Genomic DNA, 27,233 nt, shown 5'->3' on the forward strand with positions numbered 1-27,233 from the left:
TTCCTTTATCCCTGACTGACACACACACACACACACACACCTGCGAGTTAATGATGCGGATGGTGGTCTTGTTCCCCACGTCCCTTTCATAGCCCTCTGTAGGTGCTGTGTTGAACCGCAGAACTGCATCATGGGAATCTGGGTGATAGACAAAGACAACATGAGTCAATTTAATGTCACTGAACAAAGAAAATCAAATGCCACTCAGCTAAGAAAATCAAATGCCACTCAGCTAGGAAAATCAAATGCCACTCAGCTAGGAAAATCAAATGCCACTCAGCTAAGAAAATCAAATGCCACTCAGCTAGGAAAATCAAATGCCACTCAGCTAGGAAAATCAAATGCCACTCAGCTAGGAAAATCAAGCGTCATTCAATTTAGACAATCAAGTGTCATTAAACTTAGTCAAAGAGAAATATGGAAGGCCAATCAATCAAAGGACCAGCTCCTAGATGGCATCCAACAGTCTGTCTTCTGTTTACTCTGGTCAAATACTATGATTTAGCTGGTCCAGACAGTTTACTCTGGCCAAATACTATGATTTAGCTGGTCCACACTGTTTACTCTGGCCAAATACTATGATTTAGCTGGTCCACACTGTTTACTCTAGTCAAATACTATGATTTAGCTGGTCCAGACTGTTTACTCTGGTCAAATACTATGATTTAGCTGGTCCACACTGTTTACTCTGGCCAAAAACTATGATTTAGCTGGTCCAGACTGTATACTCTGGTCAAATACTACGATTTAGCTGGTCCAGACGGTTTACTCTGGTCAAATACTATGATTTAGCTGGTCCAGACGGTTTACTCTAGTCAAATACTATGATTTAGCTGGTCCAGACTGTTTACTCTGGTCAAATACTATGATTTAGCTGGTCCAGACTGTTTACTCTGGTCAAATACTATGATTTAGCTGGTCCAGACTGTTTACTCTGGTCAAATACTATGATTTAGCTAGTTAAGGTGGTGGCTCAGGGGAATTAGAACAAACAGGATTCACACACACACACACACAGATATGACTGATGTTCATGGCTATGCTCAGCCACTCTTAATCAGTCTCTCCACTGGTCGAGCAGTCCATTGTGACTTCATCAGGGCTACATGACACATGGATGAACGATCATGTATGGTTGAGCTGACACTTCAAAGGATGGGCTTCCACAGCAAAGCTACCCTCCACTTCCTCAATGACACCAGTAAACCATGTGGAGTGTATTGGCATTCAGTAGATCAACATTTAGCTTAACCCCTGTGGACAGACTCCAAGTTCTCACTGATATTCAAAGTGTAGGTTTTGGTCTTCATGCCTCTAGCTCGTACGGCCGCTGGACGGGACCATTCATTTGTCCCAGGACTATACCTGATAGAGTAATGTTACTGCATCCACAGTCTTCATCTCAAAAGGTACGTCTTAGATTTCAAATGAACAGCCATGTACAAGCCATATGGTAATAGCTCTAATAATGGAAAAGGTAAGTGATAGCCAAGGAATGGGGGTCTATTTGGAATTCAGAAGAACGTGTGTGATCGGGGGTGGAAAGATGTGGAGGGAGAGAGCGGTGAGGTGGTGAGAGGACGTGAACATAAAAGGCTGTTGAGGGTGTTATTCAGTCAATTCACAACATGGTGGCAGCAACAGTACAGATGACAACAGATTCACAAACCTCTCACTTTACGGACTATAATCCCAAACACACGCTCACATGCTTGTACACACACACACACACACACACACACACACACCTTGCCGTGAAGGAAAGGATGGGAAGACAGGAAGGCATTTCCACCTCAGGAGATCAGAAACACCTATTGGGACTGTAAGGTTCTATCTAGATTTTGCTCAAAATGTAGTTATTGACATAGCCTTATTCCGTTCAATGTTCTCTACCTATATAGTATTATAAATACCCTAATTCATGTCGTTAAGTTCAAAAGAATAAGATTTAAAAAATAGCTGACACCGTTCAAACCAATGAGGGTTCTGAACTTTAAAGTCAACTATCTCAGAATTTTCTTTTAGCAGATAGAACCTTATAGTTCCAATCTCTCAATTTGGCGTAACTAAGTGAGATCAATGCGGTTTGATTTCCTGTTCGCCAATCTATACAGTTAATTAAACAAGGTTTGACTCTTCTAACCTCACAGAGGTTCAATACTGAATGAGTTTATTATGTGGCTCATCACAAAGGCCTTTATCATGCAGGAGTTCCCCCTAGATTGGTCGGTCGGTCGGTCGGTTGGTGAGTGGCCGTTGTTGCTTCTAGATGTTTCCACTTCACAATAACAGCACTTACTAGAGCTGCCCCGGCCAACTGTAAGGTAAACATTTGACAAACTTACTTGTTGGAAAGGTGGCACCCTATGACGGTGCCACCGAGCTCTTTAGTGGGGCAGCAGGTAGTCTAGTGGTTAGAGTGTTGGACTGGTAACCGAAAGGTTGCAAGATCAAATCCCCGAGCTGACAAGGTAAAAATCTGTTGTTCTGCCCCTGAACAAGGCAGTTAACCCACTGTTCCTAGGCCGTCATTGAAAATAAGACTTTGTTCTTAACTGACTTGCCTAGTTAAATTAAAATAAATTAGTAAGGCCATTCTACTGCCAATGTTTGTCTATGGAGATTGCATGGCAGTGTGCTTGATTTTATACCCCTGTCAGCAACGGGTGTGGCTGAAATAGCCGAATCCACTAATTTGAAGGGGTGTCCATATACACTATATATACACAGTATGTTCAGTATGTACAGTACATCTATTCTTGCTATGACAGACAAAGCAGAGATAAGACCATCCAATGGTTACTGATAACCACAAACACAACAGTCACCAGATTCCGGTTTCACCGACCGACCGACCGACCGACCGACCGACCAATCAACCCACTCACTCACTCACCTACCAACCGACCAACCAACCATGAAATGGGTTTCCATGGCTGAAGAGCTGCACACAAGCCCAAGATCACCATGCGAGATGCCATGGCTACACAGACTATTTGCATTGCCCCCCCCCCCCCTCTTTTACGCCGCTGCTACTCTCTGTTATTATCTATGCATAGTCACTTTAATAACTCTACCTAAATGTACATATTACCTCAATTACCTCGACTAACCGGTGCCACAGCACATTGGCTCTCTACCGGTACCCCCCTGTATATAGTTTTGCTCTTGTTATTTTACTGCTGCTCTTTAACTACTTGTAAACTTTTATTTCTTATTCATATTTTTTTAAACTGCATTGTTGGTTAGGGGCTTGTAAGTAAGCATTTCACTGTAAGGTGAAATGTTGTTGTATTCTGCGCATGTGACTAATAAAATTTGATTTTAAATGTCGGCTGGAGTGGTGTCAAGTTCCCTGCCATTGGACTCTGAAGCAGTGGAAACACGTTTTCTGGAGAGATGAATCACGCTTCACCATCTGGCCTGCACAGAGCCCTGACCTCAACCCCATCGATCACCTTTGGGATGAATTGGAACACCAACTGCGAGCCAGGCCTAATCGCCCAACATCAGTGCCCGAACTCACAAATGCTCTTGTGGCTAAATGGAAGTCAGTCCCTGCAGCAATGTTCCAACATCTAGTGGAAAGCCTCCCCAGAAGAGTGGAGGCTGTTATAGCAGCAAAGGGGGGACCAACTCCAAATTAATTGCCCATGGTTTTGGAATGAGATGTTCGACGAGCAGGTGTCCACATACTTTTGGTCATGTAGTGTATAAATCTACATTACGGATGTTAAATCGTTTAGCCGGCAGAAAATACATTTGACCGGCCATGCTTATCGGTCTATAGGTTAATTTGCATCATTTTGTGGAATTAAATTGGACCGTGTGTATTTTCGTTAGTCTTCATGCGTTTTATTTATCACGCGCACAGCATACAGAGCCTAGTTTGAGGAGCAGATAGCCTACCACCTGTCAGACAGCGCAAGAGTAGCTCCTCAAAAAGCCTGTAGGCTACTTGAGTGAACCCTGCTTTTGTAAGCCCAGTAATTGTGCAACAAGTAACAATTCAAAATTCAAAATCGAGTGTAAAAAACTTGTGGCCCCGATCAAAAGGGAGCTATTTTTATTTCTCAATCTCAACTCGTAAAGTGCGCCTCCCATTCGGATTCGGATGCAAAGGCTATAACCTGCCTCCCGTTGACTATCAGCGCTCCACCCACCACTTTGCAAAGGGAGCTTGAGGCAGTATAACTGTTTGAAACTTGAACGATTTACTTTACTTCAAATAATGAGTCATGTCTTACCTTGCTTTAAAGTAGCCTTGCGAAAATCCATCCATAGAAACGTGAAGGCCATGATTTTATAAAGACTTCCTCGTGCCATTAACCAGCATTTCTCTCCTGCTCTATAGATTTTATATCCATTTTTTTTCATTGTCCAGAAGCCAAAGGCAAAATCCTAGTCAAATAGCAACCCATCATAGTAGTTGCTATAAACCCTTTTCCAGGCCACGAACCACTGACGCAACGCACAGATACACGCGACTCCTGGCGGCAGTAAGAAAGCCATCGCGATCTGTGCCCATTCAACATAGATTTGGTTGTGATCTTGGCAAAATAACTATTTTGGATGCAGCAGTTGTGTTAGCTAGAATGCTAACGCTCATTAACATAGGCTGTAGCAAAAGCTAGACAAAGAGCCATTTTACTAGTTGAAGTTTAAGTGCAGTTGATTTGCGATGATGACACAAACATAATATTAAGCAGGACATTCATACGAGCCTTAAAATCCAATTATAATCCCAAAGTAGTGTGAAATGCACTCATAAGCAACATGCAAATAGAGGCTGTGTTTGCTGGTGTTCTACGGTGTATTTGGAAAGTATTCAGATCCCATCAATCTATGCAATAACCCATAATGGCAAAGCATTTACATAAGTATTCAAACCCTTTACTCAGTACTTTTTGAATCACCTTTGGCAGCGTTTACAGCCTCGAGTCTTCTTGGGTATGACGCTACAAACTTGGCACACCTGCATTTGAGGAGTTTCTCCCATTATTCATTGCAGATCCTCTCAAGCTCTGTCAGGTTGGATGGGGAGTGTCGCTGCACAGCTATTTTTAGGTTTCTCAGGAGATGTTCGATCGGGTTCAAGTCCGGGCTTTGGCTGGGCTACTCAAGGACATTCAGAGACCAGTGTCCAGAAGCCACTCCTGCATTGTCATTGTCCTGTTGGAAGGTGAACCTTCGCCCCAGTCTGAGGTCCTGAGCGCTCTGGAGCAGGCTTTCATCAAGGATCTCTCTGTACTTTGCTCCATTTATCTTTGCCTCGATGCTGACTAGTCTCTCAGTCCCTGCCGCTAAAAAACATCCCCACAGCATGATGCTGCCACTACCATACTTCACTGTAGGGATGGTCCCACGTTTCCTCCAGATGTGACGCTTGGCATTCAGGCCAAAGAGTTCAATCTTGGTTTCATCAGACCAGAGAATCTTGTTTCTCATGGTCAGAGTCCTTTAGGTGCCTTTTGGCAAACTCCAAATGGGCTGTGGCTTCCGTCTGGCCACTCTACCATAAAGGCCTGATTGGTGGAGTGCTACAGAAATGGTTGTCCTTCTGGAAGGTTCTCCCATCTCCACAGAGGAACTCTAGAGCTCTGTCAGAGTGACTATCGGGTTCTTGGTCACGTCCCTGACCAAAGCCCTTCTCCCTCGATTGCTCAGTTTTGCCGGGCGACCAGCTCTAGTCTAGGTGATTCCAAACGTCTTCCATTGAAGAATGATGGAGGCCACTGTGTTCTTTGGGACCTTCAATGCTGCAGACATTGTACCTTACCCTTCCCCAGATCTGTGCCTCGACACAATCCTGAAGGACAATTCCTTCGATCACATGGCTTGGTTTTTGCTCTGACATGCACTGTCAACTGTGGGACCTCATATAGGCAGGTGTGTGCTTTTCCAAATCATGTCCAATCAATTGAATTTATCACAGGTGGACTCCAATCAAGTTTTAGAAACATCTCAAGAATTATCAATGGAAGCAGGCTGCACCTGAGCTCAATTTCAAATCTCATCACAAAAGGTCTTAATACGTATGTAAATAAGGTATTTGTTTTTTATTTTTAATACATTTTCAAAAATGTCTAAAAACCTGTTTTCCCTTTGTCATTATGGGGTATTGTGTGTAGATTGACGAGGGAAAATATTTATTTAATCCATTTTAGAATAAGGCTGTAACGTAACAAAATGTGGAAAAAGTAAAGGGGTCTGAATACTTTCCGAATGCACTGTATAAGAACTCCCCCGAGTTCTGCCACCAACATGAGTGTATTGTCCTCGTGCGGCAATGTTTGCAAAAACAGAAAGGGGTCTATTAGATTCCCCGTTTTATAAAATTTTGAAAGAATATTTTAATCTCTGTCACATATGGAACTGCTCGCATTAGGACCGCAGTTTATAATTGGACATTTTCAGTGAATTGCATTTGGGCAAATGTTTGAAAATAAGTTTTATTAGTTGCTTCATTACAGGAGTTGCATGTTCAATATTAGGTTACAGCCTTTTGACTGTGAGACGATAGGCTTCCCATTGTTGAATGTTTCCATTAAGCTCTTAATGAAAAATGTCCTGTCCTTGTATGCATGCATAGTATCAGAGAGGAAGAGGCGAAGCGAGAGGTTTCACTCTCGCTAAAATCTGTCCAAAATAAGTCCAATGTGGTTTTATGGGCTTATTTTGTGTCTTCCCGCCTTGGGACAACTCCCATTGTAATGGCGGAAACATAAGCATCTCGTCATTATATACAGATCTCTGATAGTATTTTCTGTTGGTCATGTCATTTTACTTTTATAAAAAAAAAATACAGTTTGTTGACTGGTTAATGAGGGTCAGTTAGTCGGCAGCAAAATGTACCGAAATTTGCATCCCTAATCTACATGGGTGATGTGAACTAACTTGATTTGTTACCAGAAGGGTTGCTTTTTTCCCCCCAAAGTGAGCCATCTGTCTCTGAGTTCACACTCTCCCCATGCACCATAGAGCCTCCAACACAGAGAACAGAACACACAAACACACACAGATAACGCAATGCAGTCGGCCAAAGTATTCCAAAAGTCTATAGAGGATCTCCAAACTAACTCATCAAGACCCTTCTGGAGATCTGATTGGCTTTGAATTACTTATGTCAAAGCCATTTCAGCCAATCACAGAGATTGTTACTACAGGGTGACAGATGTCTGCTACTCAGTGTGTGAGAGACAGTATAGAGCCCAAGCCAAAACGTCTCTCTCTGCTACAATAAACTAATACTATGCTAGAGGCGAATGGGGAAGTCGATAGAGTTACATGACTATTTGACTTTCCAATCAATGCTGTGGATGTCACGGCGTAAAGAGCCATCATTCTCCCCTCACACAGACAGACTGCCACAGAGACAGGGTTGTCACAGAGAAAGCTGATCAGGATCAATGATGTATTTCACACTCAGACACACAGTCACAACACAGTCACAACACAGTCACAACACAGTCACAACACAGTCCACAGTCACAACACAGTCACAACACAGTCACAACACATAGGGTATTATTCATTAGGGTATTATTTTAAAACATTTTATTTAACCTTTAATTAACTATTGGGTAAAGGGAAAACAAAGTTGTTGTTTTTTAATCTACTGTACCGATAAAAGTTTCCCAGTTCTCTTTAATCCCTTAATTCCATCACCCTGTCTTCGATCTCTTTCCCTCCCTTCTCTCTCCCCCTCCTCTGCTCCCCTCTACCTCTTTTCCCTCCCCTCCCTGACCCCTCTACCCTCCACTCACCGATCTCCTTCCCCAGGCCTGAGTGCAAAATAGCCCCAGCAGAGGTCACCACAGCACAGCTCCTAAAGCCTCTCTGGCCCCCTTGTCTGTAGAGCTTCTCCAGGGCCAGGCGCGGTACCAGGCGGGCCCAGCCCAGTGAAGAGAAAGGCTGCTCGGACCCGTCCAGCGTCCTCAGCCGGGCCTGGTCCTTCAGCTCACACAGTAGTTCCCTGGAGCTCTGAGCAGCCCGCCGGCCTCCTTTATAGGTTACATGGTGCTTGTTGGCGCTCAGGTAGTCCCGCTTGGCGTGCTGCAGTCGCAGGGACAGCATCCCAGAGGACACTTTTCCCCGCCAGAGTCGCTGCACCAGCGAGGCAGACTTGGAGGAGTAGTCCTCCTCTAAACCATCCTCTTCCTTTCCTCGCCTCTCCCCCCCATGATCCCCCACTGTGGTCCTCCTCTTGTGGCTGTTGTTCGTCTCTACCCCCTCCTCATCCTCTTCATTCTCACGTGAGGACCGGCGTGTGGTTCGGTTGGGCCCCCGGCCGGCGTTGGAGGCAGTCCAGGCAGGTCTCTCACTGTTTCGAGTCACCGTCTGGTCGGAGTGGGAACCCACGTTCTCCGTGCTAGAGGAGGACCAGGCAGCCAGGGTCTGGGCGTCCAGGTAGTCCTGCTGCTGGCGGCTGCCCCCCTCCGTCTCTTGGCTGGTCCCGTAGCTCAGCTCCAGGCCAGGCTCAGGGTTGGTGGAGGAGGAGCTAGGCTCTGAGTCTGGGTAATGGTTAGGGTCTGGGTCGGGATAGGCTGTGGTAAAGGTGGTGTAGGTGGGTTCGGGCTGGGAGCCCATGATGGAGCGGTGCTGCCGGTGGGAGGCGCCTTGGATGGAGGCCAGGCGCCGTGTGTCGGGGTGCTGGGAGAGCGAGGAGCTGGCCGAGGTCAGGGGCTCATTGTACATGGGGGTATCCAGGAAGTTGGAGAGCAGAGCCAGGAAGAGGAGGGCCCACGCCAACAAGCCCACCAACAGCAGCATCCCCCACTGACGCATACTGGACTTCATCTCCTTACAATCTCTCACACACCTATACGCACACCAGGCCAGCTCCAATCAGCAGTCGGAAGCCGGGACACAGCACAGAGGACAGCCGGAGGGCCTGCAGAGGTGAGAGGTCAAAGGTGACAGTTAGTCTTCACCTTAATGGACCTGAATGTTTTGACTTTGATTAAAATAAATCCCCAGTCTTTTCAGATGTTTTGGAATTGGTGTGTGTGTGTGTGTGTGTGTATCTTATTGTCTTTTCCTAGACTTACCTCACCTGGTGCCCCTATACCATCTGGTGCCCCATATATAATTCTGGCCTCTCAAACTAATGTGGACATTCTGGTAATATCTGAAACTTGGCTAAAGAAGACTGTGTCGGATACTGATGTGTCTCTGGCTGGTTATAGATCTGACAGAGCTGGCAGAGGTGAAGGTGTTGTCAGATTTGCAAAAGACAACTTACATTTTCAACATGTGCTCTTCGCCAATTGTCTGAGTTGCTATCTAACTTGGTGAATCTGAATAATTAATTTTGGGTGATATTAATCTGGATTAGTTAATATCAGTTTCTGATATGCTGATATCTTTCAGCCTCAGTTGATAACTGAACCAACCCGCCTCAACTTTAAACACCCGGTAAAATCTACGATTTTACAGTGCCTTGCAAAAGTATTCATCGCCCTTGGAGTTTTTCCTATTTTGTAAAAAAATATGTGCACACATATTCACCCTCTTTGCTATGAAGCCCCTAAATTAGATCTGGTGCAACCAATTACCTTCAGATGTCAAATAATTAGTTAAATAAACTCCACCTGTGTGCCTTCTAAGTGTCACATGACCTGTCACATGATCTCAGTATATATACACACCTGTTCTGAAAGGCCCCAGAGTCTGCAACACCACTAAGCAAGGGGCACCACGAAGCAAGCTGCACCATGAAGACCAAGAAGCTCTCCAAACAGGTCAGGGACAAAGTTGTGGAGAAGTACAGATCAGGGTTGGTTATAAAAAAAATATCAGAAACTTTGAACATCCCACGGAGCACCATTAAATCCATTATAAAAAAATTGAAAGAATATGGCACCACAACAAACCTGCCAAGAGAAGGCCGCCCACCAATACTCACAGACCAGGCAAGGAGGGCATTAACCAGAGAGGCAACTAAGAGACCAAAGATAACCCTGAAGGAGCTGCAAAGTTCCACAGTGGAGAATGGAGTATCTGTCCATAGGAACACTAAGCCGTACACTCCACAGAGCTGGGCTTTACGGAAGAGTAGACAGAAAAAAGCCATTGCTTAAAGAAAAAAAATAAGCAAACACGTTTGATCTTCACCAAAAAGCATGTGGGAGACTCCCCAAACATATGGAAGAAGGTACTCTTGTCAGATGAGAATTTCTTTTTCCTTTTTGGCCATCAAGGAAAACGCTTTGTCTGGCGCAAACCCAACACCTCTCACCACCCCGAGAACACCATCCCCACAGTGAAGCATGGTGGTGGCAGCATCATGAGGGGGGATGCTTTTCCATCGGCAGGGACTGGGAAACTGGTCAGAATTGAAGGAATGATGGATGGTGCTAAATACAGGGAAATTCTTGAGGGAAACCTGTTTCGGTCTTCCAGAGATTTGAGACTGGGACGGAGGTTCACCTTCGAGCAGGACAATGACCCTAAGCATACTGCTAAAGTAACACTCCCGTGGTTTTAGGGGAATCATTTAAATGTCTTGGAATGGCCTAGTCAAAGCCCAGACCTCAATCCAATTGAGAATCTGTGGTATGTACACCAGCGGAACCCATCCAACTTGAAGGAGCTGGAGCAGTTCTGCCTTGAAGAATGGGCAAAAATCCCAGTGGCTAGATGTGCCAAGCTTATAGAGACATACTCCAAGAGACTTGCAGCTGTAATTGCAGCAAAAGGTGGCTCAACAAAGTATTGACTTTGGGGGGGTGAATAGTTATGCACGCTCAAGTTTTCTGTTTTTTTGTCTTATTTCTTGTTTGTTTCACAATTTAAAATATTTTGCATCTTCAAAGTGGTAGGCATGTTGTCACGTCCTGACCAGTAAAGGGGTTATTTGTTATTGTAGTTTGGTCAGGACATGGCAGGGGGCGTTTGTTTTATGTGGTTCGGGGTTTGTTGGGCTATGTACTTAGGTAGAGGGGTGTTTGTTTTATGTGTTCCGTGTTTTTTTGGTTTATGTTCTATGTTAGTTTATTTCTATGTTCTAGTCTAGTCCTTCTAGTTCTATGGTTAGGGTTTTGATTGACCTTCAATTGGAGGCAGCTGTTCCTCGTTGCCTCTGATTGAAGGTCCTATGTATAGGGGTGTTTTTGTATTGGGATTTGTGGGTAGTTGTCTCCTGTTTTGTGTCTGTGCACCTGACAGGACTGTTTAGTGTCGTTCGTTGTTTTTTGTATACGTATTTCTTTTGTTTTTCCTTCTTTTAAATGTAATAAAGAAGATGTGTATACACGTTCCCGCTGCACCTTGGTCCAATCCTTACTACAACCGTGACACATGTTGTGTACAGTCGTGGCCAAAAGTTTTGAGAATGAAACAAATATACATTTTCACAGTCTGCTGCCTCAGTTAATATGATGGCAATTTGCATATACTCCAGAATGTTATGAAGTGTTCTTCCTCTGTCAAACATGGTTACCTGCAAGGAAACACGTGCCGTCATCGTTGCTTTGCACAAAAAGGGCTTCACAGGCAAGGATATTGCTGCCAGTAAGATTGCACCTTAATCAACCATTTATCGTATCATCAAAAACTTCAAGGAGAGCGGTTCAATTGTTGTGAAGAAGGCTTCAGGCCGCCCAAGAAAGTCCAGCAAGCGCCAGGACCGTCTCCTAAAGTTGATTCAACTGCAGGATCGGGGCACCACCAGTACAGAGCTTGCTCAGAAATGGCAGCAGGCAGGTGTGAGTGCATCTGCACGCACAGTGAGTCAAAGACTTTTGGAGGATGGCCTGGTGTCAAGAAGGGCAGCAAAGAAGCCACTTCTCTCCAGGAAAAACATCAGGGACAGACTGATATTCTGCAAAAGGAACAGGGATTGGACTGCTGAGGACTGGGGTTAAAGTCATTTTCTCTGATGAATCCCCTTCCCGATTATTTGGGGCATCCGGAAAAAAGCTTGTCCGGATAAGACAAGGTGAGCGCTACCATCAGTCCTGTGTCATGCCAACAGTAAAGCATCCTGAGACCATTCATGTGTGGGGTTGCTTCTCAGCCAAGGGAGTGGGCTCACTCACAATTTTGCCTAAGAACACAGCCATGAACAAAGAATGGTACAAACACATCCTCCGAGAGCAACTTCTCCCAACCATCCAGGAACAGTTTGGTGATGAACAATGCCTTTTCCAGCATGATGGAGCACCTTGCCATAAGGCAAAAGTGATAACTAAGTGGTTCGGGAAACAAAACATAGATATTTTGAGTCCATGGCCAGGAAACTCCCCAGACCTTAATCCCATTGAGAACTTGTGGTCAATCCTCAAGAGGCGGGTGGACAAACAAAAACCCACAAATTCTGACAAACTCCAAGCATTGATTATGCAAGAATGGGCTGCCATCAGTCAGGATGTGGCTCAGAAGTTAATTGACAGCATGCCAGGGTGGATTGCACAGGTCTTGAAAAAAAAGGGTCAAAACTGCAAATATTGACTCTTTGCATCAACTTCATGTAATTGTCAATAAAAGCCTTTGACACTTATGAAATGCTTGTAATTATATTTCAGTATTCCATAGTAACATCTGACAAAAATATCTAAAGAGACTGAAGCAGCAAACTTTGTGGAAATTAATATTTGTGTCATTCTCAAAACTTTTGGCCACGACTGTAAATCAAATGTTACAAACCCCCCAAAAATCTATTTTAATTCCAGGTCGTAAGGCAACAAAATAGGAAAAATGCCAAGGGGGTGAATACTTTCACATGCCACTGTACATATTATTTTGACAAATGCCCTTTATAGGTATACAGCTAATGGAATTTTTGCTAATGAGTTTAGTCACCATTGTCCGCATAAGAGATGGAAAGCTACCTAAATTTACATTTACATTTTAGTCATTTAGCAGACGCTCTTATCCAGAGCGACTTACAGTAGTGAATGCATACATTTCATACATTTTTTTTCTCCGTACTGGTCCCCCGTGGGAATCGAACCCACAACCCTGGTGTTGCAAACACCATGCTCTACCAACTGAGCCACACGAGACCATCTCGGCCTCACATTATTACAAAGTGAAATTATTGTAATTTCAATGAGCAACAATTCTTGTCTGATCTGGGATTGTATGAATGGGGGGGTTGTGTCAGATATCTCTGACTTGGATCAGGCCCTAAATTGGTTTACTTATTTGCTACACTCTATTGCAGATAAGCATGCTCCGTTCAAGAAACTTAGGGTAAGGGACAGACTATTATGGACTACAAAGGGAAGCCCAGCCGCGAGCTTCCCAGTGACACAAGGATTCCAGACGGGCTAAATGACTTCTATGCGCGATTCGAGGCAAGCAACACTGAGGCATGCATGAGAGCACCAACTGTTCTTGATGACTGTGTGATCACGCTCTTCATAGCCAATGTGAGTAAGACCTTTAAAAAGGTCAACATTCACAAGTCCGCAGGGCCAGACAGATTACCAGGACGTTTTTCAAGTGTCTTCACTGACATTTTCCAGCAGACCCTGACCGAGTATGTAATACCTACATGTTTCAAGCAGATCACCATAGTCAATATGCCCAAGAACGCCATGATAACCTGCTGAAATGACTATCGACCCGTAGCACTCACGTCTGTAGCCATGAAGCGCTTTGAAAGGCAGGTCATGGCTCACATCAACACCATCATCCCAGAAACCCTAGACCCACTCCAATTCACATACCGCCCCAATAGATCCACAGATGACACAATCTGTATTGCACTCCACACTGCCCTTTCCCACCTGGACAAAAGGAACACCTATGTGAGAATGCTGTTCATTGATTACAGCTCTGCTTTCAGCACCATAGTGCGCTCAAAGCTCATCACTAAACTCATCACTAAGTTAAGGACCCTGGGACTAAACACCTTCCTCTACAACTGGATCCTGGATTTCCTGACGGCCAGCCCCAGGTGGTAAGGGTAGGCTGCAACATCTGCCACGCTGATCCTCAACACAGGGGCCCCTCAGGGGTGCGTGCTTAGTCCCCTCCTGTACTCCCTGTTCACCCACAACTGCGTGACCAAGCACAACTCCAACACCATCATTAAGTTTGCCGGCAACAACGGTGGTAGGCCTGATTACCGACAACGATGAGACGGCCTATAGGGAGGAGGTCAGAGACCTGGCCGTGTGGTGCCAGGACAACATCCTCTCCCACAATGTGATCAAGACAAAGGAGATGATCGTGGACTACAGGAAAAGGAGGGCCAAGCAAACCCCCATTCACATGGACGAGGCTGTAGTGGAGCAGGTCGAGAGCTCCAAGTTTCTTGGTGTCCACATCACCAACAAACTATCATGTTCCAAGCACACCTATGACAGACAGTCGTGAAGAGGGCACGACAACGCCTATTCCCCCTCAAGAGACTGAAAAGCTTTGGCATGGGTCCTTATATCTTCAAAATGTTCTACAGCTGCACCATCTAGAGCATCCTGACTGGTTGCATCACTGCCTGGTATGGCAAATGCTCGGCATCTGCCCGCAAGGCGTTACAGAGGGTAGTGCGTGTGGCCCAGTACATCACTGGGGCCAAACTTCCTACCATCCAGAACCTCTATATCAGGCGATGTCAGAAGAAGGCCCTAAAAATTGCCAAAGACTCCAGCCACCCTAGTCAAAGACTGTTCTCTCTGCTACTGCAAGGCAAGCGGTACCGGAGTGCCAAGTCTAGGTCCAAAATGCTCTGTAACAGCTTCTACCCCCAAGCCATAAGACTACTGAACAGTACTATTTGCACGGACCCCCCCTTTTTTTTACACTGCTGCTGCTATTCGCTGTTTATTATCTATACAAAGTCACTTTAGTTTATTTAGTAAATATTTTCTTAACTCCTATTTTTCTTAAAACTGCATAGTTGGTTAAAGGCTTTTAAGTAAGCATTTAACGGTAGGGGCTACACTTGTTGTAGTCAGCGCATGTGACAAATAACATTTGATTTAATTTGAAAATCTAAATCAATATTCTTCTTGAACTGTGTATCTGAGAATTGTGGGAATCCAGCTGCCTTCTGGAAGGTAGTCAAATCTCTGAAACAAAACCCCACCTCCTCATTACCCCAGCAGGTTATGACAGCCTCTGGTCTCATAACAGATAAGACAAATGTTTGTTGTGCTTTTAACAAGCACTGTGCCTCAACGGGCCACCTATTTGATACGGTTGACCATTTCTTACTTGTTCAAATGTCTGAAATAGGCCTAGATCAGGCATCTTGTAATTGGTTCAATAACGATCTAACGGACAGGACACAATGTGTGCTTACTGACGGTATAACATTTATTTTCCTCAATATTATGAAAGGTGTGCCGCAGGGGTAAATTTTGGGCCCCGTTCTCTTCACTATTTATACTGTATAAATACTATTGATCTATCTGTTAAAACCTGCAACATTCATCTCTACGTGGGTGATACAGTTATTTACTCATGTGGCCCCTCAGTACAGCAGGCCATTCATGACCTTCAGCATGGTTTTTAATTAATTCAAAAATTGCTTACTGATTTTAAACTAGTGCTGAATGCTAACTAAACAAGTGTATGTTGTTCTCTAGGTCTCATAATATTGACCCTGAGGACATGCATATTGGCACATTGAAGGAAGCCCAAATTGAGCAAGTTCCCCATTTAAAGTACTTGGGTATGTCGACTGAGGACAAATTGTCTTTTAAAACAAACATTGAATAACTGACCACAAAGTTGACAATTAAGTTTTTTTTTTTATAGGAATAAATACTGCTTCACTTTGTAAAGTAGAAGGAAGATTGTTCAAGCAACGCTTCTCCCAGTACTTATGGTGATTAGGGTTGCAAAGGGTCGGAAACTTTCTGGGTACATTTCTGGAAAGTTAAGCCCTGGAATTTGGGGAATTTTGCTTAAATTAACCAAAAAAGTTAGCTTATAACAGTGAACCTTTTTTTGTGGGACACACATAAGGCAATTCTAGGTCTTGTGGCATATTTTGGTTAAACTATCCCCAATTCAATGGAATTGCAACCCTCTGCATGCACAGTGCATTCTCCATCACAGCTGATTTTCAAGATCTTGCACACCAATGAGATGCTATTGAGCCCACACTACTACACTGTCTGAGCCAAGGAATACATGCTTTCTGGTAAGTTTTGATTATAATACTGGGTGGGGTGAATATGCAGAATATGCATTTTATATGACATACATTATTTTTTGTTAACTAGTAAATAGCAGCCTACAGCAAAGTGTGTTTAAATAATTTCTAACTTGTTAACAATTCCTGCTAGTTCGTTTTTGCTACCATGTGGGTTTTAGCTTGCTTGAGCCTGCTAACTGAGGAGTGTTAATTCACCTGTTTCCATACATGTTTCATTTTAAAACATTTATCTTACAATGGGGTTGTTTAATCTAACTGCTTAACTATTTATGGAATTGTATTTGGGTTTTTTTTATTCAATTTTTTCAAATCTTTAGAGGAAAATGCCACGGGCACTATCTGATGTGTGGAGACATTTCACTGCAACTAATGTAGAAGGAAAAGCTGTGTACATTTGCAAATACTGTGCCAAATCATATGTGAAGAACGCAACAAAGATGCAGAATCATCTGGCTAAGAGCATTAAGTTCCCAGCGCGCTCACAACAAGCAACCTCTGACAAAAGTCCCTCTACTTCTATTCAAGGTGAAAATGACACCTTATCGATAGCAACAGCTCATGGTCCTCCTGGAATCAGAAGTTTTTTTGAGTCAATGAAGGAACGTAGTCACAGAAATGCTGATGAATGTCTTGCTCGAGCTGTGTATGCAACTGGTTCACCTCTGATATTCACAGGCAATGTGTATTGGAAGAGATTTCTGAATGTTCTTCGCCCAGCATACACCCCTCCAACCAGACCTGCTTTATCTACTCATTTGCTGGACGCAGAGCTCAACAGTGTTCAAGTGAAGGTCAAGCAAATCATAGAGAAAGCAGACTATTGCAATCATCTTTGATGGGTGGTCGAATGTTCGTGGGCAAGGAATAATTAACTACATCATCTCCACCCCTCAACCAGTATTCTACAAGAGCACAGACACAATGGACAACAGACACCCCGGTCTCTACATTGCAGATGAGCTGAAGACTGTTACCAACGACCTTGGACCACAGAAGGTATTTGCACTGTTGACAGACAATGCTGCAAACATTAAGGCTGTTTGGTCTAAAGTGGAGGAGACCTACCCTCACATCACACCCAGACTCTGCTTGCAGATGTAAGAGAAGAAATCCATACTGCCCTGCCCACTTCACTGTTGCTCCAAGCAGAGGAAACTGCAGTTCTGAAATACATCAAAAAGTGTGAAGACTTCTGCCTGATGCCCATACACGCCGCAGTGTACATGTTGGACCCCAAGTATGCTGGCAAGAGCATCCTGTCTGGTGCAGAGATCAACAAGGCCTATGGTGTCATCACTACCGTGTCTCACCACCTTGGCCTGGATGAGGGCAAGGTTCTTGGCAGTCTGGCGAAGTACACTTCCAAGCAAGGGCTTTGGGATGGAGATGCAATATGGCAGTCGTGCCAACATATCTCATCAACCACCTGGTGGAAGGGACTTTGTGGATCTGAGGCTCTTTCCCCTGTTGCCTCCATCATCCTCCAAATCCCACCAACATCAGCCGACTCAGAGCGCAACTGGTCCTTGTTTGGGAACACACACACCAAAGCACGCAACAGGCTGACCAATACAAGGGTTGACAAATTGGTGGCCATCCGGGCAAATTTGAGGCTGACAATGAGCCATCCTCAACAAGGTTGGAAAGTGACAGTGAAGATGAGGCCTGAGTCTGATGTTTAAGAGGTGGACATTGAGGAAGTCCAGGGAGAAGACATGGAAGCCTGAGAGGAAGACAACCAAAGCTTTAGTTTCTAGACTATCATTTTACAGATGTATGTTGAAAACGATTTTGGGAGATGCGATGGATCACTGGGGATCATTCAATATTCCCTTTCTTTTGTTGTTCAGTGAAATCATCCCATGTGAGTCAACTCATTTAATTGAAGTTCGTAACTAAATTGCTTTTTTTATTTCTATTGGATGGATTTAATCATTTGCAATTATGTCTACTTATAAGGTAAAAGGTTTATGTTTCTGTCTCCATATGATATGGTAAATATATCCAATGCAAAAAACATTACATTTAAATGGTATTAATATTAATTTGCATATATTTCTGTTAATTCCCATATATTCCTGTTAATTCCCATATATTCCCATTAATTCCCACGGAAAGTTTCCACCTCTGAATGTTTTTAGTTTTTATGCCCCATGTGTCTTCCAGAATAAAACAGGGCACTGGGAAATAAAAGGTACTAATTAGCGAGGAGACATCACACATGAGAGTTTGTGTTAGTTTGTTACCAATAACTATCTACAGTGAACAACATTACAGTTCGGGTGAGAAGGTTAAGCCTTTAGGGTTAGCAGAAGTTAGAAAGGGGAACCTTTGCTTCAGGAAATGTACAAAACTTAGTGGCCAGTGGCAGTCCCAGTAGATCAATCATCTATAAAGGCTAGTCATTAGGGACTTTCATTCATAACCGTTGGTTAAATTTTAACTAAATATTATTATACATTATTTTTCAACTTGGAGCACTCCATACATACGCATGGCACCCGTTATAAATCAGACCTGTGAACGAGCATTTTAACTCTGCCTGAAAAATACCCATCGTTCACCTTTTATGATGACAATAACGCCCTTATTTGCTCTATACTTTGGAAGTATTGGAATTAGGCCAATAGTATCTAAAAGAAATACACTGAACAGAAATATAAACCAACATCTGAAGTGTTGGTCCCATGTTTCATGACCTGATATAAAAGATCCCAGAAATGTTCCATAGACACAAAAAGCTTATTTCTCTCAAATATTGTGCACAAATTGTTTTACATCCCTGTTAGTGAGCATTTCTCCTTTGCCAAGACAATCCATCCACCTGACAGGTGGTGTTCGATGGAGTTGAGGTCAGGGCTCTGTGCAAGCCAGTCAAGTGTTTCCTCCTCCACCAAACTTTACAGTTGGTACTATGCATTCGAGCAGGTAGCGTTTTCCTTGCATCTGCCAAACCCAGATTTGTCCGTCGGACTGCAACATGGTGAAGTGTGATTCATCACTCCAGAGAACACGTTTCCACTGCTCCAGATTCCAATGGCGGCGAGTTTTACACCACTCCAGCCGACGCTTGGCATTCAGATTTTTACACGCTACACGCTTCAGCACCCCGTTCTGTGAGCTTGTGTGGCCTACCAGGAGCCATTGTTGCTCCTAGATGTTTCCACTTCACAATGACAGCACTTACAGTTGACCGGGACAGCTCTAGCTGGCCAGAAATTTTACGAACTGACTTGTTGGAAAGGTGGCATCCTATGACGGTGCCACGTTGAAAGTCACTGAGGTCTTCAGTACGGGCCATTCTACTGTCAATGTTTGTCTAAGGAGATTGCATGGCTGTGTGCTCGAGTTTATACACCTGTCAGCAACGGGTGTGGCTGAAATAGTCGAATTAACTAATTTAAAGGGGCGTCCACATACTTTTTGCCATTTAGTGTATTTACAAGGACACATTCTCTTGCTAAACCCACTCCAGCATGGTCACACACAACAACTTCCACTTCTGCTGTACCACCCCGCCTCATTGCCCCATCCTCACCCCAGAGTGGGCCAGAGCCCTAGGACTGTCCCCTGCTGGGTGTTATGAAGCCACAATGGTGTTCCACCAACCTAACCGCTACAACTCCACACATCACTGTCTGGCCTGCCAATACTGCTGCAGCACATCACTGCAGTGGACTGATTAACTGACCCTAGTAGTCAGGTCAACTTCACACATACGGAGTAGAACTCTGTCTCTGCTCTGGAAGGCTCAATGATTATCCAGAATGTGTTACTATCGGCAGCCGTGTTGTGTGAAAGATCAGGCTGCTACTGCTCTAGCAGGTAAACACAATGAAGGGAAACTGTGTGAATTGCATCGCTGTAAATGATTTCGTTGGAACTTCCCCCGACATGCAAAGCACACACTTCACTCACCGTTGTCTAACACAAATAACTACTGTTTTTTTACCGTATGTGGAGAATGAGAAAGGGGGGAAATAATTGACCAAATTGGGTCACACTTCAAACAAACCAAGGTACAAATGCTTAAAAGGGCATTCATGTGCCCTACATAGATGTTTCACAATGAATTTATACGCAAAGTCATCAAGGGTGATAGAAAAGGTCCATAAATGTGGTCTTTACCAAATATTGTATAATCATCAAATAATCATTTTGCCAGCTTTTATATAGTATGATGTATGCTATATATTATCCGTATGAATGATTTCTGAAGCATCCTTTCTGTATATAAGCATCAATACAGGCTTATAAAGGGTTGTCGTTTGTTTGAACTTGGTCCCAAATACTGTATGAGGAAAAATTTCAAAAAGTCTAACATGGATTACGGCATCTTCTCTATGAGTACCAACCCTCCCTCAGCCGTGAGTCTGTGTATCCTACGCTAAGTGGGAAGTGGAAGAGAGATGTGTGGTGGTTTGTAAATGAGTGAAAAGAGAATAATTAAGTCTCAGGAGATTTGGGTTTCTCATTAAAAACACTGACTTGAAGCAGACAGGAAGGAAGGAGAGGAAGAAAGACGATTGAGTTGATTGAGTTCTGTAGTAGAGGGTTAAAGACAAACCAACATGCCTTCATGTAGAGTATAATTAAGCAATATGGCCAATATACCATGGCTAAGGGCTGTTCTTACGCACAACGCAACGCAGATCACAAACCCCTGAGGTGCCTTACTGCTCTAAAAACTGGTTACTAATGTCATTAGAGCAATACAAATACATGTTTTGTCATACCCGTGGTATATGATCTGATATACCACGGCTGTCAGCCAATCAGCATTCAGGGCTGGAACCACCCAGTTTATAATTCCTTTTACTGTATATATACATCAGTGGTACTACACACAGGTAAAGCACAGGCTAAGCATTTTGTTCCTCATACATTATTTGAGTGTTCTAAAGTGAAGGTGGACAGTACATTGTGTTCTGTCCAAAACATCAAGCCCTTCTCCTTTAATATTTATCTGTCAACAGTCCATGCGGGCGGCATGCTGTTGGATGCTCAACCTCAAATCCACTCCTAGCCTCTATCAGCTAGCCCAGTTTATCTTATTTGTATTTTTTATTTCACCTTTATTTAACCAGGTAGGCTAGTTGAGAACAAGTTCTCATTTGCAACTGCGACCTGGCCAAGATAAAGCAAAGCAGTTCGACACAAACAACAACACAGAGTTACACATGGAATAAACAAAACATACAGTCAATTATACAGTAGAAAAAAAAGAAAAAAAAAGTCTATATACAGTGAGTGCAGTCTCATTGATGGGAGAAAATCTGATATGTTTAAACAGAAAGGTCATTTCTTCACATTGTCTTCTGATAGGCCCTGTTAAATGTCACCATATTACTTACAATTAAAGTGATGCTCCAAAACTTTTCAGCCAGTAGTTTTGAAAGTGGTGCTCACAAGCCAAAACGGTTCCCCGTTTTTTTTCGTACTACGTCATCTAATTGCAGTGGTGTAAAGAACTTAAGTACAAATACTTGAAAGTACTACTTAGGTCGTTTTTTGGGGAATCTGTACTTTACTATTTATGTTTTTGACTTTTACTTCACTACATTCCTAAAGAAAATTCTGTACTTTGGTCATCCCTACTGCCTCTGATCTGGCGGACTCACTAAACACAAATGCTTTGTTTTTAAATTATGTCTGTGTTGGAGTGTGACCCTGGCTATCCGTAAAAAAAATAGTTTTTTAAATTATTATTTGTACTTTTACTTTTGATACTTAAGTATATTTAAAACCAAATACTTTTACTCAAGTAGTATTTTACATGGTGACTTTCACTTTTCTATTAAGGTATCTTTACCATTAGTCAAGTATGAGGCCAATTGTGCGCCGCCCTATGGGGCTCCCAGTCACGGCCGGCTGTGACACAGCCTGGGATCGAACCACAGGCTGTAATGGCGCCGGACCGTTGCACCACTTGGGATTCCGGACTGCATTTTTGTTCCAGATCTACAGAAGCATTCTCACCATTCACACAATCCCTACAGGGCTATAGACTCATCACCATCTTTTTCTCACCATTCACACAATCCCTACAGGGCTATAGACTCATCCCCATCTTTTTAATACTCTATAAAATCTCTCATTGAGTAAAAAAAGAGAGAGTTAAGACCGTTAGCCTAAGCGTTAGCAGGCTTTTACCCCAAGGAGGTTCATGCTAATTACTTTACATGGCAGACAAAACCACATACTGAAATAGAAATAGAGAAATAGAAATAGAGAGACAGAGAGAGAAACTATTGTATGTAAGGGTGAGCAAGAGAGAGAAAGAGAGTGAAAGAAAGAAAGAGGAACTAGGGTGAGAGAGGGGGATTAGGGTGTGGGAGAGCAAGGGAATGAAAGAGAAGAGACAAAAGCAGCATGACAGGGAATAAAAGACAGACAAATATACAACCGAGATACAACAGATATAGAACTACAAATATACCCATACAAATCTGTCAAACAGACAGACGAGGCTCTCAGTTTTTTTAGTTTTTTTATTTAACAAGGCAAGTCAGTTAAGAACAAATTCTTATTTACAATGGCGGCCTACACCGGCCAAACCCAGACGATGCTGGGCCAATTGTGTGCCGCCCTATGGGACTCCCAATCACAGCCGGTTGTGATACAGCCTGGAATCGAACCAGTGCCTTAGACCGCTGCACCAGTTGATGAGCTGGTTGATAAGACTTAACCAAAATATTACCAAAGTCATGTAAAGAACCATGACATAACTACAGCCAGAAAGAACCCAAGATGGGAGAGATTTAAATGTGAACAGTCTGTATGGAAAATCACCTGGCTCACAGTTCCATTCAAACCGCAAACCTGTTAAACTGTGAACTGAGATCCACCCAATCACCTCATCTGCCCTTGAGCAATGCAGTTAACCCACACAACAACTCCTCAGAGTTTCGGTTAAATGTGGAAGACACATTTGTTCTGAATACATTCAGTCGTGTAACAGACTAGATAACTGAACACACTCTTTCACTTTCTCTTTACACATCCTTTTATATACAGTGCGTTCGGAAAGCGTTCTGACCCCTTGACTTTTTCCACATTTTGTTACGTTACAGCCTTATTCTAAAATGGACAAAATACATTTTTCCTCATCAAATCTACACACAATACCCCATAATGACAAAGAAAAAAAACTGGGTTTTAGAAATGTTTGCAAATGTATTAAACATAAAAAACTGAAATATGACATTTACATAAGTATTCAGACCCTTTACTCAGTACTTTGTTGAAGCACCTTTGGTATTTGGTATTTTATTAGGATCCCCATTAGCTGTTTCTAAAGCAGCAGCTACTCTTCCTGGGGTCCACACAAAACATGACACATAATACAGAACATCAATAGACAAGAACAGCTCAAGGACAGAACTGCATACATTTATGTAGTGATTACCGCCTCATGTCCAATCTTGGTTTCATCAGACCAGAGAATCTTGTTTCTCATGGTCTGAGAGTCCTTTAGGTGACTTTTGGCAAACTCTAAGCGGGCTGTCATGTCCCTTTTACCGAGGAGAGGCTTCCATCTGGCCACTCTACCATAAAGGCCTGATTGGTGGAGTGCTCCAGAGATGGTTGTCTTTTTGGAAGGTTCTCCCATCTCCAGAGGAACTCTGGAGCTCTGTTAGTGTGACCATCGGGTTCAAGGCTCTTCTCCCCCAATTGCTCAGTTTGGCTGAGCGGCCAGCTCTAGGAAGAGTCTTGTTGGTTCCAAACTTCTTCCAATAAAGAAAGATGGAGGCCACTGTGTTCTTGTTCTTCAAAGCTGCGGAAATGTTTTGGTACCCTTCCCCAGATCTGTGCTTCTGCACAATCCTGTCTCTGAGCTCTTAGTACAAGTCCTTCAACCTCATGGCATTTTTTTTTTTTACCCTCTTTTTCTACACAATTTTGTGATTAGATCTTGTCTCATCGCTGCAACTCCCAACAGGCTTGGGAGATGCGAAGGTCGAGTCATGCGTCCTCCGAAACATGAACGGCCACGCTTCTTAACATCCACTCGCTTAACCTGCTGCACCAATGTGTCAGAGGAAACACCATTCAACTGACGAACGAAGTCAGCCTGCAGGCGCCCGGCCCACCACAAAGTGTCGCTAGAGTGCAATGAGCCAAGTAAAGCCCCCCCGGCCAAACCCTCCCCTAACCTGGACGATGCTGGGCGCCACCATATGGGACTCCCGGTCATGGCCTGGGATCAAACCCCAGGCTGTAGTGACGCCGCAACACTGCGATGCAGTGCCTTAGACCGCTGAGCCACTCAGGAGGCCATGACTTGGTTTTTGCTCTGACATGCACTGTCAACTGTGGGACCTTATATAGACAGGTGTGTGCCTTTCCAAATCATGTCCAATCAATTGAATTTACCACAGGTGGACTACAATCAAGTTGTAGAAACATCTCAAGGATGATCAATTGGAACAGGATGCACACGAGTTCAATTTCGAATCTCATAGCAAAGGGTCTGAATACTTATGTAAATAAGGTATTTTTTATTTATTTTTTATAAGTTTTCGCTTTGTCATTATGGGGTATTGTGTGTAGATCGATGAGGAAAATGTTGTATTTAATCAATTTTAGAATAAGGCTGTAACGTAACAAAATGTGAAAAAGTCAAGGGGTCTGAATACTTTCCGAATGCACTGTGCCTCAGCATTTTTGTCACTTAGATAAGGGTGTCAAGACATGAATTGACCCAGTGTGCACTTGATTTAACTCATTTGCACTTTCGGGACTGTTCTATTTGTTCTATTATGTCGGTCTGGCAGGGCAAGATAAAACATAACACTATTTCTACTCAGGTTTGCCAGTCATCACTTCGGAACAGCCACTGTCATAAGATTGCTATTGAAACCAAATCGTGTTCTATGACCCATCGCAGCCTTGTACCAAAACTATAATGCAGTATTGGAATCCATTCACATTAAGAGTTCATATTACAGCAGACTTTCATTAGACCAAAGGCATTTTTATGAGTATCGATTCTCTCACAGTATATGACAGCAGAGCAGACACCCGAGTTGCTTGGATATTAGAACATTTAAATTAACAAATCACAGCGAGCAAAGGATGGAATGGAATAAATGTAATTAAGAGAGGGTGAGGGGGATAAAGAAAGAGAGATGGAGAGAAAGAGAGGTGAAGAGAGGGAGTAGGCAAACAAAGAGGAAAGGAAAGAGAGAGGAAGAAATGTAGATGTCACACAGGAAGGGTAAAATGCACAGGAAGAATATAAATCAATGAGGTCATATCCTGCCTGCCAGACTACATGAACAGTGCATCCGTCTTCACTCTCTCCCTGCTCCTCACCTACAGGTTCACCCTACTCCACTTGCAGGGGCCAGAGAGGTGATATTACTCTCATATCCAATACTGTATCTAATATCTGCTAGCGTTTTAGTTTGTTTTGCTGAAAGGGCATATTGGATCTCCCAGTTCGAGTGCTAGTGGAGGGAAACGGCAGCTCAGAAGATTGCTATGCTGCCCCCCTAGTTTGGCCTGGAGATATTCAGGAATATTCCTGAATGAAATATAAAATAACTGAAATGTAAACAATGTTAAAGAAATCCCATAATCCCCAGGTTTGAGGTTGGTCCGAGTTGGCAACCCTGCTTGCTCCTATTATCATCAAGTTGCCTATAGCTGCCACAGGATAGCATAGGACTGCATCTGAGTACAGTGATGCAAAGGGTTATAGTAAAGTAGGACTGTTCCATTGGATTAGGGCTGGATTGAGCAGCAGTATGTTCTAAAATAGGATTACTCTTAGATAGTAGAGGATAGGATAAGGTAGAGTGGTGAAGTGAACCGTTAGGTAAAAAAATTAAAAAGTATGCATGGATCTCCTGCTCACGCCCACTCCCTCTCATTCTCTCTCTCGCTCTGCCTTTCGTTCTCTCTCCCCCTCGTTCTCTCTCTCTCTGCCTTTCGTTCTCTCTCTCCCTCGTTCTCTCTCGCTCTGCCTCTCATTCTCTCTGTCTCTCTCTCGTTCTCTCTCTCTCTCCCTTTCGTTCTCTCTCTCCCCCTCGTTCTCTCTCTCTCGCTCTCTCTGCCTTTCGTTCTCTCTCTCCCTCGTTCTCTCTCTCGCTCTGCCTTTCGTTCTCTCTCTCCCTCGTTCTCTCTCTCGCTCTGCCTCTCGTTCTCTCCGTCTCTCCCTTTCATTCTCTCTCTCTCCCTTTCATTCTCTCTCTCTCCCTTTCGTTCTCTCTCTCTCTCCCTTTCGTTCTCTCTCTCTCCCCCTCGTTCTCTCTCTCTCCCCCCTCGTTCTCTCTCTCTCTCCCCTCGTTCTCTCTCTCCGCCTCTCGTTCTCTCTCTCTCCGCCTCTCGTTCTCTCTCTCTCCGCCTCTCGTTCTCTCTCTCCGCCTCTCGTTCTCTCTCTCCGCCTCTCGTTCTCTCTCTCCGCCTCTCGTTCTCTCTCTCCGCCTCTCGTTCTCTCTCTCCGCCTCTCGTTCTCTCTCTCTGCCTCTCCATGAGATGATCATTTCAGCTCCACCCCCATGCCTAGAGTGTCTGGCCTAGAAACCATAGACTGCTCAGGCAAAAAGAGAGACAGTTTTATCCACCAGAAATTACTGAACAAATATTACAACAAATATTGTGGTTAAATTTAAAAATATATTAATTGATTAAAAATAAATAAAATTTGGAGAAAAAAAAACATTACAATTTTATTTTAATCAAATAGCTGCATGTGTGACAACTCCACCAGTCCTAACAAAAATATATGTAAATGTCTGCTCCATCCAAAATTACAACCAACTGATTGCAGCATTACCGCAAAATTGGAGGAGGCAAGTGGAAAGGGAAGAAGGTAAGGAACTTGTTTGTTGGCCCTACATTAAAGACCAAAATTGATAAATAAAAAAGTAGACCAGTTCCTCTACGGGCTACGGGGGCAGTATTGAGAATTTTGGAAAAAATATGTGCCCATTTTTAACTGCCACCTACACCAACTCAGAAGCTAGGATATGCATATTATTACCAGATTTGGATAGAAAACACTCTGAATTTTCTAAAACTGTTTGAATGGTGTCTGTAAGTATAACACAACTCATATGGCAGGCAAAAACCTGAGAAAACCTGAGAGAAAAAAAGAATTTTGTGGCTG

General features: G+C 43.5%; 1 protein-coding gene across 1 annotated transcript in view; it reads right to left on the minus strand.

Moving 5' to 3' along the window:
• LOC115161273 (beta-galactoside alpha-2,6-sialyltransferase 2) overlaps positions 1-27,233 on the minus strand; it is a 71,327-nt gene that overhangs the window by 24,085 nt on the left and 20,009 nt on the right. Inside the window, exons 3-4 of the mRNA XM_029712110.1 lie at positions 7,767-8,893; positions 41-138 (exon numbers count right to left, since the gene is read on the minus strand). Of these exons, the coding sequence (XP_029567970.1) occupies positions 41-138; positions 7,767-8,799 (1,131 nt within the window). The 5' untranslated portion in view covers positions 8,800-8,893. The remainder of the gene's footprint in view (positions 1-40; positions 139-7,766; positions 8,894-27,233) is intronic.

The sequence above is a fragment of the Salmo trutta genome, chromosome 24 (genome assembly GCF_901001165.1).
Source record: "Salmo trutta chromosome 24, fSalTru1.1, whole genome shotgun sequence".
Taxonomy (NCBI): Eukaryota; Metazoa; Chordata; class Actinopteri; order Salmoniformes; family Salmonidae; genus Salmo; species Salmo trutta.